This window comes from Macrotis lagotis, chromosome 1, assembly GCF_037893015.1.
Source record: "Macrotis lagotis isolate mMagLag1 chromosome 1, bilby.v1.9.chrom.fasta, whole genome shotgun sequence".
Classification (NCBI taxonomy): Eukaryota; Metazoa; Chordata; class Mammalia; order Peramelemorphia; family Peramelidae; genus Macrotis; species Macrotis lagotis.
In genome coordinates this window covers 804,616,811-804,636,686 of record NC_133658.1, presented here as the reverse complement: position 1 = coordinate 804,636,686, position 19,876 = coordinate 804,616,811, and the positions used below count along the sequence as shown (strand labels likewise).

The following is a 19,876-nucleotide window of genomic DNA, read 5'->3' as shown; positions in this document are numbered from 1 at the left end:
GAACTCCCAAGATGGGACATAATCGTGATCAATAATATTTAAAAGGGTTGTCTTTTGGCAGGACGAGGACTATGCTTATTATTTTTGTACTTTAGAAGAATTAAGTGAGTACAAGTTAGAAGGTGGTTTTTGTCTTATTATAATGAAGAACTTCCTTATGGAGTAATCTAGTAGAGAAATGAGCTACTTCAAAGAAAATATAGTGGGTACACCATATTAGCAAGTGTAGAATGACCACTTGACATACTCCTATAGGAAGGATTTAGGTGAGGATTAAGTTAAATGACTTATGGAACTTTTAATAACCTAGATTGGGTAAAAGAGCTTCTCCTAATGATAATGATTTCAGATTCATTAAAAATAGAATGCCACAGTTTGAAAGGACCAGATGTGAGATTTTGTTTTGTTTTTGCATCTAAATTGAACAGACTTCAGTTGTCTCACTCCAAACTTTAGACTATGCCATTCTCTGTCCTTTTTGGTTCTTTCTTATACTTCAGATAGCGCAAGTCCCATGACTAGTTCAGCCTAAAATAATATCTCTCCCTTCTCTGAATACTATAAAATCTATCCTGTACTATTCATTGGGCACTTAATGCTTTGTTATTGTTATCTTTCGTTATAGGCCACAGTCAGATTTATAACAAACCAGAATTAGAGGTTGGGTAGGATGGAATGGAATATAGCCCATACTTGGAACAAAGATTATTAAATTTGTAGTCATAATACCTGGTTTCAGATGCTGATTCTTTTACTGCATATGTGACCCTGGGCAAGTCAATTAACAGTGTGTTCATTTGTAGAATGAAGATATTAGACTAAAGGATCCCTGAGGTACCTTCCAATCTCAAAACTGGCAAACCTGCTGCTGGGTTTCCTCAACTACATGCTAAACTTCTTACAGACAGACAGTATTTGATCCTTTGTAGCCTCCATTATTGCTAGGACAATTTTTAATACTACTAGTAGGTTCCTACTGAATGTGTATTGATTGTATTTTTCAGATGTTTAAAATTTCTGGGAGGTAGACATCCGACACTGGTGCTTCCCCTCGTTCCAGACCTCCTGAGCACACATCCATTCTTTGATACTGCTGAACCTGATATGGATGACCCTGCCTGTATCCTTTGTGATTAGGGCAGGGATTCTGGGATATATCTGCATGCTGTGTAAATCAGATAGTTGGTCTTTTGTTTTTTATTTTTTATTTTCTCAGATGAAAAGACATCTTTCATCTTCATTCCTAGGTGTTTTGTAGTTTAACAAAAAAAAAATTATTCTTAATAATTTAATAATAATGAAAACATCCCTAGTGCTTTATCATTTATTTATAATTCTGTGAAGCAGTGCAAATATTAGACCTTTTAACAGATGAGGAAACTTCAGAATAAAAAAATATTTAGGTTTTCCCATGATCATATACCTAGAAAAGTGTTAGAATAGAAATTTGAACTTGGATCTCTTGATGCAATTTTAGTGTTTTTCCACCTGTTTTCTTCATTAAGGTAGTAGTAGGGTAAAGTCAGGTATCCACTCATGTTAAACAAGAACTGTGGTGATAATATGCTATTTGTAGATCAGTGAAAATAGGCTTGCCTTGATGTATCCATAGTATTTGACTTGGTCTCCCTTATGGCTACAAGGATGTATTTATATCCAGGGCATGAACCAGTTGACTTCTAAAGTCCTCATCAACCTTTGTCTTCTGTAATGCTAACCAGAGTGTTTTTGTAACAGTGCTTGGGGATATGCAACATGATGTGACAAGAGATGAGATCTCTTAACCATGCTTAATTGGTTCTTCCACTTAATCAACTATGTCATTTTTGGCAAGCTGTCTAGCATCTTCAGATCTTGTCTTCACCTTCTAGAGAGGACAGAACTACTTGCACTACCTCTCTTGGGAGATTGTTTTGAAGAAAAAAATCCTTTGAACGCCTTCAAGCAGGATTGGAGTAATCTTTGATTTCCTTAACCTACAAATGAGAGAGCTATATAATTTGGTGTGGACAGATATATATCTGAGATCTAATGGTCCTTGTTACTGTGAATGATATTACTTTGAGAATAATTTGCTTTGTGTGATACAGTAGTGTGATACAGAAGGACTAAGTGGGCTTTTGTACTCATTGGATGATTATTGGGGAGTGTTTCTTTCAATGATTATGTAAACTACGTTGGATTTTTGCTGTGCCCTTTTGTATAGAGTGCCTGCCAAGCTTGTCTTCACTTTTCCTCTAAGAGGTTAAAGGATTTTTACTTGACAACCTGATTTTATCAGATATTGCTGTGTTGGTTCTTATCTTCAATGCTGCTGAAACCTGCCCCACCATGCCTGCTCTGTTCTCAGATCATACCTTCAGACACTATGCTTACCTCCGGGACAGTCTTTCTCACCTTGTTCCTGCTTTGAGAGTATGCTTAAAATCTTCTTGGGCCAATTTTAGATTCTTCGTTTGCCTTTATAAGTAAATAGGAAAAAATAAAGTCATAGTCTGAGGTGAAAGCCAGATTATTTTTAAAGAAAAATATTTTCTTTTCATTACCTTTTTTTTTTTAATACCTATGAATGGTGAGAGAGGAGGTCTGTATGTATTGATGATACTTTAGGCTCTGAATTACATCATGGCTTATTACAGCAAATACTTTTTATTGTCCTCATCTGACACTATTCTTCATATCTTGTATCAGACACAAACTTAGTAATAAATCACTCAGAAAAAGTGAAAAATCAGGGAGGATGAATGGCCCTCCAAAAATGTGATGACAATTAGTAATATCTTTTTATCCACATGAAGTTGATTTCATTGTAGGAAGCTTCAAGGATTCAGACCTCTTTTACCCAGGTAGGCAGCTGTTCTGCAATTGTTAGTCTTAGAGAACTGTCTGGAGCTGGAAGGTGAAGTGAATCTCTGGCCCTGGATCCTGCATCCTGTCTGAGGCAGGGTGTGGACCCAGGTCTTTCTGGACTTTAGGGCCAACTCTCCACCACATCTGGCTGCCTTGTAACTAACAAAACATGTTATTTTTCATAAATATAATAGTAATATTAAATGAGAGTCTTCCTAAAACTCCAAACTCTTGCTGGTTTTACCAAGCTGGAAAAGCTTGAAGCTGAGACTAGAGATGGACTGTGTGTCATCTAAAGACCAAATGAGCTAAATTTAGAGAAGCCTGATCATTACTAGGTGCTGTTTTTTTAAGGCAGCAACTCATTAAACTATCTCCTGAAACATGGAAGGGATATTGCTATGATGCCAAGCTTGTAATCCATTCCTGTATTTGGTTCTTTTTTAAAGTATAAGTCAGTTACTGTGGAGGAAAAGTAATCATAATTTTCAGGGCATTTCTTTAAAAGGCTGACAAGATTCTGACCTTTTTACTTAGCCTTTCCCCTACTTTGGTGAGTGTAAAAGAATGGTTCCCAGAATTACATGGAAGCAATAGAATATTTTGACTTGGTTACTCTGGGAGTTCAGCTCTGCAGTTTGCTCCCTTTTAATTTCTGGTTGGTTAATTCATCTCTCTGAGCCAGTGTGTTACCTGTAAAGTGAGAAATTTGTATTCCCAGGTCTTTCTAGCTTCATCTATCATCTTCCGGATAGTGGCATTACTACATTGTGTGTTTGCTTAGTTACCAGGAAGAAAGCTACTGTCATCACCTGTCTCCCCAAACATCACATCACATGAAGACCCTTCCCAGCAGTTCCTACAGCAAAGCTTAGAAAGGGTGTATAATCTTCAGCACCTTGATCCTCAAAGCTCTCAGGAGCTGCTTCAGTTTACAATCCGGTAAGGTGATTTTCTTAGAAATTTGTGACCTCGTTCCTTTAACTGAAGAGTACAGATGAACTTCCTAATGGACTGTTACAGTATCTGATTTTTTTATTTACTGTGCAATCCAGCCAAAGTCGACTAGTCATCATTTTTGCCTACCCTGTATAGTACTTTATTAATCTGTGCTTTCATTCTCACTGTTAACTGTACTTTAAAAACGTTCCTTCCTTTCCCACCTCATTTCTAGAAATTTTTGTTTAAATTCTACTAAGTTTCAAATGGCATGTCCACTTTGATTCTCTGATTTCCCCAAACCAAGTGAGCTTTTGCTTCCCTGAACTGTCAAAGCATCTCATGTGGCTCTCATTGGTACTCATTCCATTCCATTCATTATATATTACTCTCTGTCTCTAACCCTTCTCTCTCTGTTCCTTTTTCCTCTCCTCTCTTTCACCCCCCCCCACTTTCCCCCTCTCTTCCCCAATATTTGCCCTTTCTTTACCTACTCCCTCCTGTATCCTTTTTACTTAAAGTAAACACAGCCACACTTGGGTATCTTTTCGTGCAGTGTAAATCAGATGTTTTAGTTTAGGGATGTTTATTTGTTTAGTAAATTTTTTTCAGATGAAAGATTTCGGTTTTAGAGTTGTTTATAATTTAAGCAAAATAATATAGCTTATTCTTAATAATATTGATAATGAGGGGCAGCTAGGTGGTGCAGTAGATAGAGCACAGACCCTGGAGTCAGGACGACCTGAGTTCAAATCCAGCCTCAGGCACTTAAAAATTACTTAGCTGTGTGACCTTGGACAACTTAACCCCATTGCCAAACAAAAATAGAAAAAAATAATATTGATAATCACGATGTTACTTATAGTTTACAAAGTATTTTTGTTTCAACAATTTTAAGAAGTAGTACAAATAAGGGTTGAGAAGACTTGTTACCCCCTTTTTCCTCCTTAGTCTCTCTCCTGTCTTACTTTCCCTACTAGATTAAAAGCTATTAGAGTACAAAAAAACCTATAAAATCACAGATATGGTTTAAAAAAAAAGACCATATCATACTTGTAGTTGACACTTAATAAAAAATTTTTTTGAGGGAATGAATTTCTTGAGCTAGGTATTTTGATCTTCTTTATGAGTATATTTTTTAAAATTCCTTGCCTTTTCCCCTCCTTATCAGATCTAGGTCTGATTGATGATTAGTGAAGACATAAAATCCATTAGAAAGAAGCTCTTTGCAGTTTTAGACTCCTTGACAAAAGAATTTAAATGAAAATGAAAGGAATAGAAATTTCTAAAAAAATGACATTCAAAAGCCAAGTCTGGTTATCAAAATTTTGTAGTTGATGTCAAATTTTACTTTTAATGAGCCATATCTGCCATCTTTCATCTCTGGTTTAGAGGGAGCACTTCTTCTCTTGCCCTCAAGTATTCCTAGTGCCAGTTATTATTTTGTTAACGAAATGGGATTTAAAATTTGTTCCTTTTTTTAAAAATCTTGCTCTGTAGTTAATCAGATATTTTTGCTGTGCTTGTTATGTCCAAGGCCTTGTGTGATGGGATCTAAAGAAGTATACAGTTCAATTCTTAACCTTCAGAAGCCTGGGGAGTATGATATTGAATGGATTGCTTATATGAAGAATTACAGAATTAAAAACTGGGGAGAGTAGAAGGGCCTTAGAAATTCATTCACACAACAGTTGTTAAATACTATGTGCCAGATAGTATATAATAGACCCTAGAAAAATATAGAAATAATAAAAACATAAAGAACATGGTCAGACCATATTAGCAATTAGATCTCTAATCTGATCCTCAAAATTATCTTTCTTTTTCATGCTTTTTATTATAAATAAAACTTAGAAAACATAAACATGTTAAAAACTTATTTTCAGTAAAAACATTTTAGTGAACTAATAACTCTAAAAATCTCTCCATTATTCCATGTCTTCTTCCACTTAAGCAGCAATTCAACAGATATTATTCAGTGCCTATATAGAGGACTTTGGGGGGGATACAAAGATTAGGTAAAATTCACTGCTCTTGACAGTTTATAGTCCAGTTGGAGAATATGACATCTATGGATATTGCCAAGCCACTTAAAACAGGTGCAGACAGGGTCCCTTGCCTGGGAGGAGAGTCAAAAGAGACTTCCTAAAGTAGGTACTTTTGAGTGAGGGGGATGAATTCAGTAAACTGAGAAGACTGAAGAATATTTGAGGCAGAGCGGGAGCAAATGCTTTCAGGAAGTGTAAATAACTTTTCCCTACTGTAGAAGGTAGTATATACCAAGAACCAGAGAAATGTGAAAAAAAAAAACTTCCCTGACTGCCACAAACCAACCCGGAAGGTGGTGATTTAGGAAACTTTGGTGGAGACCTGGGGTCACTGGAGTTAGCATTGCCCTGAAAGAGATTGATAGGGGACCCAGCTAGGCCCTTGGGGCAAGAGAAATGTAAGAAGTTTTGAAACTCTGCAGGGACCTGCTGTTAGCACAGGGAACCTCCTTACCGACTTTTAAGTTTCTTATGACTTTCATTTATTTTTGTTCTCTGAACTACTTCTAAAACTGCCTTGAAAAAATGCTGCTACCTGAAGGCATTGGAATACAGTCTTAGTAAAAGGGGTATTTAAACCCTTTTGCTCTCTTCGGTACCAGATGCAGGAGAGGGACCCCAAGAGAAAGGAAGGAGAAAATGGGTACTGATTACAAGAAAATTTTAGGAATTCTGGAGGAAAGATGAGCTTCTTTAGGCTTAGTGAAAATTCATTTCAAGAAAACAATCCGTCTCAGTGTCTATTTTCTTAGCCCCACTGGAATAAAGATGTTGATTCTGTTCATCCTCTGAGTGAGAAGCATCATGACATTGTGGGTGGATAGAGACCAGGCCTGAATCAGGAAAACCTGGGTTCAAGCCTCACCTCTGATAGATAACTGGCTCTCTGAGATCTCCTGTGGAGGGTCAGGTAAACTATAGGTGTTGGGTGCTTTAAAAAAAAAACCATTCTAATGAGCTTTTTAGACTGACTTATGCGGAGATCACAAGATGAATTGGCTTGCATTTCTGTATTATTTTAAGATTTACAGAGCCCCTACTTCTCCACTCCTCTTGAGGGCGGTGAGCAGGCAGATTATCACCATTCAGCAGCAGCAGCAGCAGAAGCTGAAGCTCCATCCAAGCGGGTGGATGTTTCTGCCAGACTCCCTGTCATTAAATGCCAGAGCCCCCTGTCTGGCTCCTTGGTCAGATGATGTCTGCAGTTTTATGTTCAGCTGCAGGCAAAGCATTAATAATGGGAAAGACATTTATTAAGCAATGACTATTACCAGGTGCTAAGTGCTACAGAGAATTAAAAAAGTCAACAAGACAGTCCCCCTCCCTGCCCAAAGGGGAAGGCAGCAAATAAAGGTGAGGAAGAGTTATGGAACAGAGTTAGCAGGGAGGGTTTAGTAGAAAGTGTGCAGCAGCAGCCCAACCTGAACATGACTAAGAGCGAGACGGTGGCTGCTGGGCATTCAGAACCTGGGCCCTGGAGCTGGAGGAGGCCCGCCTGAAGGCAGCATGCCTCAAAGATGGTCAGGGGGTGGCAAGTGTGGGAGCATGCTAGAGGATCAGCTAAGAAACCACCTCACCCCTGGAGCCCTGAAGGAGAAGAGATGGAAGGGTATCAAGCTGTCTGCACAGACGTATTTTGTGATTCTTCAGAAATCAGAACTTAGTTCTGGGGGCGAAAGCTCTGGGAGAGTGGGTTTTGGCTTAACATCAGAAAGAACCTTCGTGTTTATAGGAACTATCTAGCACTGGAAATTTCTCTTTCATCCCAAATTGAGATGTCCATGTTTAGGTAATAGATGGCCCTGCTTCCGTGGATTTAGACTCTGCCAGGGAGCTCACACACAGCTAGGAAGTGTCTGAGGCTGGATTTGAACTCACCTCCTCCTGATTAGAGCTGGTGCATTTTAGCACCCTCTGTGTTCCAGGCCTTGACTGCTTGTCAGGGACACAAAGACAGGATAGAAGTGCCCCTGCCTCAGGGAGTTTATCTTCTATTGGAAGCAAGGAGAGGCCTTGTGGGTCTGCGAGGGAGGCAGGTTTGTTTCTAATAGACCAGTAATTCTAAAGGGCATGGTGAAGGAGGAGGGGCTGGAGATGTTGGAAGGATGGACACAGCATGTATGCACCAGTTCAGAGGGGACCAGAGGGCAGACAGTGACCATATCTTTTCACAGTAGCAAAAAAATAATCGTAGTAAAATATATACAACTATACATATGCAGCTAACTAATAAATTAATGAATTATAAAAGTCAAAAAAATCATTCAACAAAATTTCTTTTTACTAGATGGGTGAGCAAAGGGGAGATCCAATCAAAGTGCTCTGATATGTTTGAGGAGGAAGAGATCACTTGTACCTGAAGGTGGTACTCAAGATTAGCCTCCAAGGGAAAGGGGTCCAAAGCCACATATACCATTCCACACAGAAACTGGATGAACAAAGGCAGGAGAGGCAGGATGAAACTAGGGAACCCAGGGTAGAATTAAATACAGAGTATGTGAAGGAAAATCTTATGACGTAAGACTGCAAAGGTATATGGGAGCCAGGTTGTGGAGCCACTTGAATGTCACAGCCAGAAGGTCTCAATAGGAAGAATACTGAAGATCTTTGAATAAAGAAGCAGCTAGTTGGCATTGTGGATAGAGCTTTGATCCTGGTGACAGTAAAATCCAAGTTCAAATGTGGCCTCATGTATGTATATATATATTAGTTATGTGACCCTGAGCAAGTCACTGTGCTTCCATTTCTTCAGAGTCAAGGTTGTAAAATGGGGATAGTAAAAGCAACAGCCTCCTGAGGGGTTTGAGAATCAAATGAGGTAGTATTTGTAAGGGACTTTGCAAGCATTCTATAATGATAGTTATTATTACACAGGAGTGATATGATCAATCCATTAAGAAAGCTCCTTGACCAGTGTTCTGAAGGAATACATTAGACTGCAGACAGGAAGGACCATTGTAAAAGACAGAGGAGTCTGGATCAAAAGAGATGACGACCTGAACCAGATCCTAGAGAGCTGTCAGATGATGTCTTCAGTGTCTCTGGCTCCTTCCCTTTCTGGGATTTTATGAATGGAGTTTCAGGACATGTGTGTTTTTTCTGGGGCGGATTGTGAAACAGATGGTATGCTTAGTTTGCTTAGAAGTGATAGTAATTTATATAAAGTGCATCTTGTGTTTTCTCTTAGGAATGTTTTATATATTGGCTTCTGTCTATGGTGTGGTTGTGTTCTTTGAAACAATATGTCTGCCACCCAGCTTTGGAAGTCTCACTGGAACTGTGCACATTTTCTAATCTGGGAAGTTTTTCAGAAAATAGTGAGGTGGAAAGGAAATGTTTATAATCTGTAATCATCTGGGAGCAGAGTTGAAAATAGCTTTTGAAAAATCACCAAAACTGTTCTTATTTTGATCTTTCTAACATACCTTGTTACTATGTAAATCTCTCAGTAGAATTATTAGTAAATTCAGAGTTTGGAGATTCTCAGGGACAGAAAGAGAAATATTTGCCATAAATAACATTTGGTTTAAGAATTTAATCAGCATTTAATTTTGTGACTGGTTTTATCCATGAATTTTAACAGAAACAAGGATTTTAAAAAATAATATATTTAATCTGTTACATTGTTTGTGCAACTCATCAAGCAAAGCAACTGTGCTCAAAATGTTTCAAAAATATTTACACCTTCATATGGACTCAGTTCTGCTTAAGTGCCTCCTATTTAGAGTAGAGATGGGAATGAGAAGGACTATTTTTCTTTACCAGATTTCACTATATTTTCTAGTGGTTTCTTGTCTGTTTTGAAATCAATATTATTTTTTTCACTTTGACTCTTGTTCTCATAACCACTTAATCAGTAAAGGAGCAAACATTCATTGTGTCCTGATTGATTGACAAAATACCAGTTAAATTGTAGAACATCGTGTTCTGAGTTCTTTAAGAATTGGTTTAATATTTGCCTTCATTTAGTCTGTTTAATTTATTTTTTAATTAACAAAAACATATGCTCAGCTTCTCAGCCCCCAAAACTGGGTAAGGGGAGAAGCAAAACTTAATCTTTGCAATAAATATGCATATATTCCAAAAAAAATGTTTCATGTGAGCATGCTAAAACTGTTCACTTTTTCTTCTGCTGTGATCTATACTATTTCTTGTTTGATCATGAAGTCTTCTCCACCCATAGATATAAAAGGTAAGTTTTTCCTTGCCCCTCTAATTTTGTTTATAGCTTCACCTTTTATGTCTAGGTTATAAAGAATTTAGCTATGTGATAGGTCTTAATCTGTAACTGTTTCTGTCAGACTTCTTTCCAGGATATCCAGCAATTTTTGTTGAAGAAGGAATTCTTGCCTTAGGAGCTCGGGTCTTTGAGATATTCAAATATCAGGCTACTTTTTTTGTTCGCTTCTATATTTTGTTTAATCTTTTCTATTTATCAACTTTTCTATTTCGAATCAGTACCTAATTGTTTTGATGAATATTACTTTGTTGAAAAGTTTGACACTCAGTATTGCCAGACCTCCTCTCCATGTTTTCACTACTTCCCCTGGATATTTTTGACCTCCTGTTCCTTCAGATCAATTTTGTTATTTTTCCTTGATCTCTAATAAGCTCTCTAAACTAAATAATTCTTTGATGGTTTCACTGGCATGCACTGAGTAACTTAATTTTTCTAAGTTATTTTATGTTGACACGGCCTATTCATTAACAGTTTCCTCCCTTTTTTAATTTTGGATCTATCTTTATTACAGTCTTTTGTATTTATAGTTATATAGTTCTCTGTGCCATGGCAGGTAGATTCTCAAGTGTTTTATACATTCTGTAATTATTTTAAATGGATTTTTCTCTTTTCTAGTTTTCCTCTTATTGGGTCTTATTGGTAACAGAAATACTGATAATATAAGTGGGGGATAATATAAATCCTATAATTTTGTTGAAGTTATAAATTGTTCCATTTATTTTTAGTTGACTCTAGTGTTCTCTAAACAATTGTATCCTTTGCAAAAAGTGATAATTTTGTTTCTTCTATGCTTGTTCTCTCCATTTCTTTTCTTGTTGCCATAACTGGCATGTCTAGGACTGCTTGAAATAGTAGTTATGAGAATGAACATCCTTGCTTTATCCTGATATTATTGGAAAGACCTCTAATTTATTTCCATTACATATTATGCTGACTCTTGGTTATAGATAATACTTATTATATTATTTTTATTACATTACGCTTCCATTCTTGTTTTCAAATGCTTTATAAAAACAGTAGGTTTTATATCTTTGATTATAAGATATAATTGTTGCATGTGAATATAATATATGGTTATACTATGTGACATTATAACAATAATAATAATATACTTATAGACTGCTTAGTAGTAAGTGATCCATTACATATAATGCTGGTTCTTGGCTTTGTATAGAAAATATTTATTATGTTATTGTTTATATTTTATTATATATTATATTAAACTCCATTTATTTTGTTTTCAAGTGTTTTTTAAAATACTAGGTTTTGTATCTGTTATATAATTATAAACATAATATATGATTATAACATTTCAATATTAATATTATACTTGTAAACTGCTTAGTAGGAATGAGCACTTTCTTCAGTAACTCACTGATACACAAATCTCCAAAGTGAGGTATCTCCTTAGCCAATGCAAATTGACAATCTCCCTGCAACTTAGGTTCTTAAAGCTGCTTGGAACCCTGAGGCTCACATAGCCAGGCTGTGTGATTTAGATCAGACTTGGCTTCTTGGATGCCAGGTCAGCTCTCCTCCTACTGCTTCATTGACATTCTAATTGAGAGATAATAATCAAAAAAAGACTCTGGCCTTGGAGGTAGGAAAACCTCTGTTTAAAATTCTGGGTCCTAGGCAAGCAGCCTTGTGAACAGATGCAAGTCACCTGGCCTTTTTGAGCCTAGGCCTCCTTACCTCACTCTCTGGGAGAAAACTGCTTCCTCTGCCTACTTTTCAAGATTTCTGTAAGAAAAGGTCTTGGTAAATCTTAAAGTGCTCTGGTTATAAATATAGAGCCTATATCAGAGGGGGAGAGAGAGAGAGAAATGTAAAAGTCAAAAACCTTGCCATTACAAGTAATTGGAAAAACAAATGAATAAAATATTTTTTAAAAAGAAAGAATAAAAATAATCTTAAAGTGCTATCAGTGAGTAGTAGCTATTGTTATGGTCCCAATTTAATCCTCCCAAGAGTTTTGTGAAGTCAGTAGTGCAGATATTTTCTTCTGGAAGTCACTAGGGAGTATTGCATTGATCTACCTCCTCTTGTTGGGTTCTGTGTACATGCATGTGCCTGTGTGTGCACATGCCTCCGTGTATTTGCTTTCACAGAGCTCTTATTTCAGGGTTTAGTCTACATTGGACCATTAGAGAATGTAGTCAAACCAGGTCCTGAACCCAGCTACCCTGCCTCCCAAGTCCAGGGTTCTTTTCTCTGGGTCATATTGCTTTTCTCTGAGAAACTTTTATATTCCTCACCAAGGCTTCCTATTTTTGTGAATGCTGCTAGTTAATTTTTCCCTTAGTTGAAGGAAAATGTGTTGCTTGTTATTCTGTCCAAATGAAAGGTACCCGCAGTCTTTAGAGTCCTGTAGCATAATGAATGAATGACTGCGGGGCCTGGTGTGCCAGCCAGCCAAAAAAAGAGTAGGATGAATTTGGCAGATGCCCAATTCTAGACAGCTGCACAGCTAGCTGGGCATCTCTCACATGGTGAAAAATCTATCTGGAGAGCAAAGGAGAGGTAGGTCAAGGAAACACACATAAAGAGCAGAGGCTCCCCAGCAAGGTCTTTAGGGTAAAATCTAGATGACCACTTGTAGGGAATGTTGTTAAAGGATCCTTTCTTCCAAGAGGGCTTACACTAATGTCTAGCTTTTGCAGAAGCAGTATTTTGAGCAGTTAGGTAACATAATGGTTAGAGTGCCAGGCCTGGAGTAAGAAAGATTCATCAAATCTGATTTACTAGCTATGAGAATTTGGGCAAGTCATTTAATCCTGTTTGCCTCAATTTCTTCATCTGTAAGATGAACTGGAGAAAAAAAATGGTGAACCATTCCAGTATCTTTTGCCAAGAAAATGCCAAATTGCGTCAAAAGTCACAAGATACAACTGAACAGCAGCTGTTGTCTGGTATTCACCTAGTCTGACTTTAGCATAGATCCTTTCACCTCTCAGGACTTCAGTTTTCTCCTCTGTAAAAATGAGTGAATTGAACTATATTCCTATGAGATTTCTTACAGCTCCAAATTCTATGATCTATGAGTCTAGTCTATGAATTATAGACCTGCCACTTTATGGCCTTGGGTATGAAATTCATAGGTCACCTTCTCTGAGCCGCAATTTCTCTCTGTAAAAGAAGGGTATCATAGTAATGATTTCTAAGGCTCCTTTTCATCTTTAACATTCTGTGTCTAAGACTGTTGGGGTCCCTGTATTTTAAAGTTTTTGGTCTCATGAGATGATTGTTATTTCTTGTATTCCCCATCTCCATTTGTTCTGGGTTTTCTATCTTGCAGTGACCTGCAGAGACTTGGAGAACTTCAGTCTGACCTAGCAGGAGTAGCAGACTTTTCCGCCACTTATCTTCAGTGTCAGCTGCTTCTCATCAAGGTTTGGCCCTGCCTGTGGTTGTGGTAGTTATGATGTAATGATTTTTTTAAACCCTAGGGCAAGTCTTAGAGATCTCAATGAACAGTGCTGGCCTTGGTTGGAAACCAGTTATGACACCCTGACTAGTTTTGTGGTTAAGGACACATACTGAATTCCTCTGAACTTCAGTATTTTAATTTGTAAAATGAAGATCAATAATGTCCATCCTTAACCTGTCTCATGGAGTTTCAAGGAAAAACCTTTGTGAGACTTGAAGCCCCATATAAGAGTGAGAAGTAGCAGTTGTTTGTTGTTAGTGTTTACAGAAAGAAATTTGTCCTCTTTCAGAAACCACATATTTACAAGTATAATTAAATTTGCCTTTTAATTAAAAAATAATAGCTCTTCCAGGAAACAGATTATTTTTCTGATCCTTTGGGATAGTTGGTAAAGCTTTAAAGTTTTGTGAATATGGGACATCAGCACACCAAGCAGCCAGAGAAATGTGTTCATGTGTTTAAGATGTCTTGCCAAGGAATTTGTTTATATCAAGATCCTGAGTAAATCATTCTTTTGATGGAAATGTAAAATTTGAATGACAAAGGACTTTAAATTTTCTTGTATTCTTTATGGAGGCATGAGTTATTAAAGTTTTTAGCAAAATAGCCTAATTTTCTTTGCTCTTCAAAAGCAAACCCTTACTAACATTTCATCTTTGCTAACCAATAAATCTTTTACAGGATTGTGGTCCAAGAAGCTATTTTAGGTCAACAGAGTTAGACCAGTTAGTAATTATCTGAACAATAAACCAGTACATAGGTTTAGGGGACACCATAAGAGACAATTTCCAGTTGATAAGTCTGCAGTGATCATAGTCTACTTTTAGCTTCAATCTTTTTAGTATCTTGAGTGATTAATCATATTTTGACTAAGATCAGAATAAATGAGAGTGGGCAAGAAAGACCAAGATAGTTGTCAGAGGCTATTTTCTCCATTAGCATTTGGTATGTTATAAAAGAATACTAGGTTTGAGTGCCAATTCCATTCATTTTCTTATTTTCTCTTAGCCTCCATTTCATTATTTGTAAACTGATAATAATGCCTTGCCAAGGCTAACATTGACAGTAGGCTCTATTTACATAGTTCTTCCTGGTTATAAAGCATGGTGTCAATAATACTAGCATGAAAGTCAGGAGTCTTTGAACTAGTATTTCTCCTACTGATTCACTGTTTGTCCCTGGAGATTTCATTTCTTTGTCTGAACTTATTTCCATTTCTGTAGAAAAGAAAGTAGTTGGACTATATGAGCTCTATCATTTGATACTTTAATATTTTCTATCATATGTTCTGATGTTCTATATTCAAAAGGCATTTCTACCACTGTTAACCTGTATCCTCAGGATCCTTCCAACTCTAGCCTTCTCCTTAGCTCTGAAATTTTGTGAATCAAATTCAAATGACAATGAGAAAACAAGTGCCAGATACTTATCCATATCTTCTACATGTCTCCTAGTGAAAGTCAGCCTGTTTTGCCTCCCTTCCCCACAATAGGCAACAAACATTATTTTAAGTACCTTACTGTGCAGTTTTCTGTGTTTAATACTGGCCTTCATAATAAATTTGATTGAATTGGACCTGAACATGAAAGATTTTTTTTTAATTTTTAAACTGAAGATCAAAGTAGATCATAAAATTCAGAGCAAGAAAGAATTTTAAGATCAACTAATCCAATTGTCATATTTTAAGTTAAGGAAGTGATGAATTTGCAGGAAGTCAGGTGGAAGGTTTTGGAGTTAGGATTCTGGTCTAAGGCCTTTGCCATCACACACAGGTATCTTCTGCATCATTCCCTGGCCTCTGCCTCCTGGCTCATCCTTCAAGGCCTACTTCAGGCATTGTCTCTCCTATAAATAAGGCCTTTCCTTCACCTGACCTCTTAGAGCATTGTATTTTTTAATACACTTACATTCTAATTTGTATGTATACAGATCCTTCTGTCTTTGACAGCATAATATGGTTTAATTAAGAAGTGTTATGATTTATTAATTTGAAGAGTATTCATCCCCATTGTCTACTAGTCTCTGCTGCCTCATCCCCCGGGGACTTGCCATTAGTCAAATAACAAGATATACTCCCTGCTCCAAATTGGCGCTTTTCAGTATTTCTAAACCTTGTAAAACTGCACTATTAATCAGTAAACATTTATCAAGCACTGAGTTTGTTCCAGTGCTGTGCTGAGCACCATGAAGTCTTTGTAGATGTTATTCCATTGATGGTCTGCTGCATCAGGGTTACTTTCTTGGCAGGCCTTGCAAGAAAAGCTGTGGCACATGGCTGCTCCTCTCTACCTAAAGCAGAGTGACATGGCATCGGCTGCCGCTAAACAGGTGAGTTTGGCCTGATAGCCCTTTGGTCACAGCCTGGTGAGAACCAAGGGCAGACCTCAGGACCAAGCGTATAGTAATCTATGTCAAGTTTTTTTTACACTGTGATTCCTGATCCACAGCCTTTTCGATAGTGAGGTAATAAATGGAATAGAATGTGAGACTTGGAATTATTAGAAAGACCTGAGTTTAAATCCTGCCTCACACTCATTAACTCTAACTCCTGAGCAAGTCACTTAACCTCTAACAGTTTCCACATCTGTAAAATGAAGATAATAATACTTTCATCACGGGATTGGTTGAAGTTTAATTAACTTTGTAGACCTTGAAGATCTCTATAGCTATACATTTAAAATATTAACAATATATAATATGTGTTTTTATTAGCTAGGATTTAGATAGCATTTACTATGTACCAGGAACTGTTCTTAATGTTTTACAAGTTATATCTCTTTGATCCTCACAACAGCCTGGAGAATTAGATTCTATTATCCCCACTTTACAGTTAAGGAAATCAGGGTATAACTGTAAAGTTACTTGACCAACTTTCACATCAATGAATGCCTGAGTCCAAATTTGAACTTGTGTATGCATGTCTCTCAACTCCGTATCATATCCATGGGGGGAGTTGGGGTGTCTGTATGTATTTATAGACACATGTCAAAAGCTATAAACTGAATACCACAAAATTGAGACTTGAATTTGATGTTAGAGAAGACTTAAAAGTCCCTTGGACATCATGGAGATGAAAAATACTTGGAAAAATTTAATTCAGACTATTCATTGGAAGATGAAATATTGAAACTGAAGCTACAATACTTTGACCACATAATGAGAAGATGAGACTCATTGGAAAAGACCCTCTTTTTGGGAAAGATTGAAAGCAAAAGGAGAAACTGAAGACAGAGGATGAGATGGATAGATGGTTTCATGAGTGGAGCAAAAATATCTTGGACAGACTTTAAAGATAGTGTAGCATAGAAAGGCCTAGCAGGTTGCATGCTATGATCTGTAGGGTCATAAAAAGTCAGGCAGATGTGAACAGATGTTATTCAGTTGACTGTGATTGTTTCTTCACTATTTCTCAGAATCAGTTAAAGGTAAGAATATTTGGGCATCACCTTGATATTTTATAATATGCTTGGAAGCAATTTTTTTAAATTTTAAACAGCAATGATAATGTTAAAGAACATTTTAATATTTATAAAACTCTATCTCCATTGTACCATGACCTGTTGCTCTAAAGCACCCCTACTAAAGAATATTAAATGTCAGGGCAGCTAGGTGGCGTAATGGATGGAATACCGGCCCTGGAGTCAGGAGAATCTGAGTTCAAAGCCAGCCTCAGATACTTATTAATTACCTAGCTGTGTGGCCTTGGGCAAGTCATTTAAACCCATTGCCTTAAATAAATAAAAAAAAATTTAAACTACACTAAGAATATTAAATGTCTTAATTGAGTATGGGATCATTATAGTCATTAACAGACAATGCCATTTTGTTTCTAGATCATGGAAGAAACTTACAAGATGGAATTCATGTATAGTGGAGTGGAAAGCAGACAAGTGGTGATTATCCATCACATGAGGCTGCAGGCCAAGGCATTGCAGCTTATAGTAACAGCACGGACTACTAGAGGGTGAGTGATTCCTTGCACATAGGAAAAATTAATTTTTTGCATTAATAAGTGATCGATAAGGAGAAGAGACTCCTTCAAATGAAGCTCTCTTTAAGTGTAATCTTATGAATTCCCTAGAGTCGAAATCAGGAAACCTTGGTTCTTAATTTGACTGCTACCAATCTGTGACTTCATCTTCAGCAAATCATTTTTCCCTCTCTGGGCTCCAATTTCCCAATATGCCCACTGTGAAATGAGAAGACTGGATTAGAGAGGAGTCCATTGGATCAAAGAATTCTAGATTTAGAGGTAGAAGACACCATGGAGGTCATCAAGTCCAAACTCCTCATTTGCATTATGAAGAAACTGAGACCCAAAGAAGTTAAGTGATTTGCCCAAGGTGAAGTTTGAAGTGGGTCTTTTTTCTTTTTTAGAAAGATTTTATTTATTTTGAGTTTTATGATTTTCCCCCTAATCTTGCTTCCCTCACCTACCCCACCCCCCATAGAAAGCAATCTGTTAGTCTTTATATTGTTTCCATAGTATACATTGATCTAAGTTGAATGTGATGAGAGAGATATCATATCCTTAAGAAGAATGAAGTATAAGACACAGCAAAATTACATAATAAGATAATGGGTTTTTTTTTCTAAATTGAAGGTCTTTGAATAGTCTTTGGTTTTTGTTCAAGCTCCACAGTTCTTTCTCTGGATACAGATGGTATTCTCCATCACAAATACTCCAAAATTGTCCGTGATTCTTTTTTTTTTTTTTTAGGTTTTTGCAAGGCAAATGGGGTTAAGTGGCTTGCCCAAGGCCACAGAGCTAAGTAATTAAGTGTTTGAGACTGGATTTGAACCCAGGTACTCCTGACTCCAGGGCTTGTGCTTTATCCACTGTGCCACCTAGCCACCCCAGTTATCCAGGATTCTTGCAGTGATGGGATTAGGTGGCTGATTGTTGCAGTGATGGAATGAGCAAGTCCGTTAAGGTTGATCATCACCCATGTTGCTGTTAGGGTGTACAGTGTTCTTCTGATTCTAACATTTTATATCTATAAAATTTATGCAAGCAAGAGCTTAAAAATAATCAAATCTGAATAGAAATAGATTAACTTGCTCTCACATATTTCAGCAAAAACATGCAATTTTCCCCAGATTGAATGATGATTAAGAAATCAAATGAGGTGACTAATATGTATAAATATAGAAATATGTATAATATGATTGTTATATGTGTAATCTATATATTACTTGAAATCTTAGGGAGGAAGAGGGAAGAATGAAAGAGAAAATTTTACAAAATGATTGTTGAAAACTATCTTATGTGTATTTGGAATAAAGTTAAATAAAAAAAATTTTTTTTTGGTTTTTGCAAGGCAATGGGGTTAAGTGACTTGCCCAAGGTCACACAGCTAGGTGGTTATTCAGTGTCTGAGACTGAATTTGAACTCAGGTCCTCCTGACTCTAGGGCTGGTGTTCTGTCTGTTGTACCACCTTGCTGCCCTAGTTAAATAAAAATTGAAAAAATAAACTTACAGATTAAAATTAAAGCTAGATTTGGGAAACTGGAAGAAACTCCAAAGAGAAATTATATTCAAAATTCTTTTTTCCTCAGAATTATACAAAATATCATCCAGAAGTCCACATCATAGAAAATGGAACCATCAGTAAAGCTAACACAGAAATACAAGCTAATGACCTTCCATTGTCACCAGAAACAGGCCAAAGATACACTTTGTCTCTAGAGGCATTAGAAGTAAAATACACCCCCCACCACCACCTCAACCACCCTAGCAAAATCCCAAGATAGTTAGTTTTCTAGGTTAGGGAGCCTAGCCCCAGAAAGGGGCAATGATCAAAGCTGACTAAGAGAATTCAAACCAGGATAGCCCAGACTCAAATGCCTGGAAATTCCATAAAACTTTGTCCTGAGATCCCCATAGAATATCTTGCCTGAACATCAAAAATCTAGGAGGACCTAATCTTGGAAGGGGGGAATATCAGCTCAGGAACCAAGGGGACCCAAGGAGAGGCCAAGTAGGACCAGCTGTCCCATGCAGAAGTACAGTAGTGAGGGAAATTTGCCTGGTATAAAACTCTGTTTCAGTAACTAAGGATAAATTAAGGAAAATGTTAATGAAAATTATTGTAGATGCAACAAAAGAAGCAAGTAAATATGAATTGATTGCAAGCAAGAAACTCAAAGGGGAAAAAAAAAGAGTTTTTCACAAGACTTATATGAATACCTAGAAGAAATGAAGAAAAATTTAAAATCAAATACTCCTTTAGAGGAAACAATTGGAAAAGTAACTTAGAAGAAAAAATAGTAAAGCTTACCCATGAAAGGGCCTCCCTGAAAGTAGACTAGACTAAAAAATAATAAATTGGCTCCATCATATTAAAGAACAAAATCAAAAGATTGA

The 19,876-nt window shown here is 36.9% G+C and overlaps 1 protein-coding gene across 4 annotated transcripts in view; it reads left to right on the top strand.

Moving 5' to 3' along the window:
* Nucleotides 1-19,876, top strand: part of INTS4 (integrator complex subunit 4) — an 85,026-nt gene that overhangs the window by 45,211 nt on the left and 19,939 nt on the right. For all 4 annotated transcript variants that reach the window (XM_074216965.1, XM_074216963.1, XM_074216964.1 and 1 more), the window contains 6 exons: nt 1,005-1,120; nt 2,282-2,415; nt 3,635-3,792; nt 13,376-13,469; nt 15,755-15,835; nt 17,341-17,471. In XM_074216965.1, coding sequence (XP_074073066.1) covers nt 1,005-1,120; nt 2,282-2,415; nt 3,635-3,792; nt 13,376-13,469; nt 15,755-15,835; nt 17,341-17,471 — 714 coding nt within the window. The remainder of the gene's footprint in view (nt 1-1,004; nt 1,121-2,281; nt 2,416-3,634; nt 3,793-13,375; nt 13,470-15,754; nt 15,836-17,340; nt 17,472-19,876) is intronic.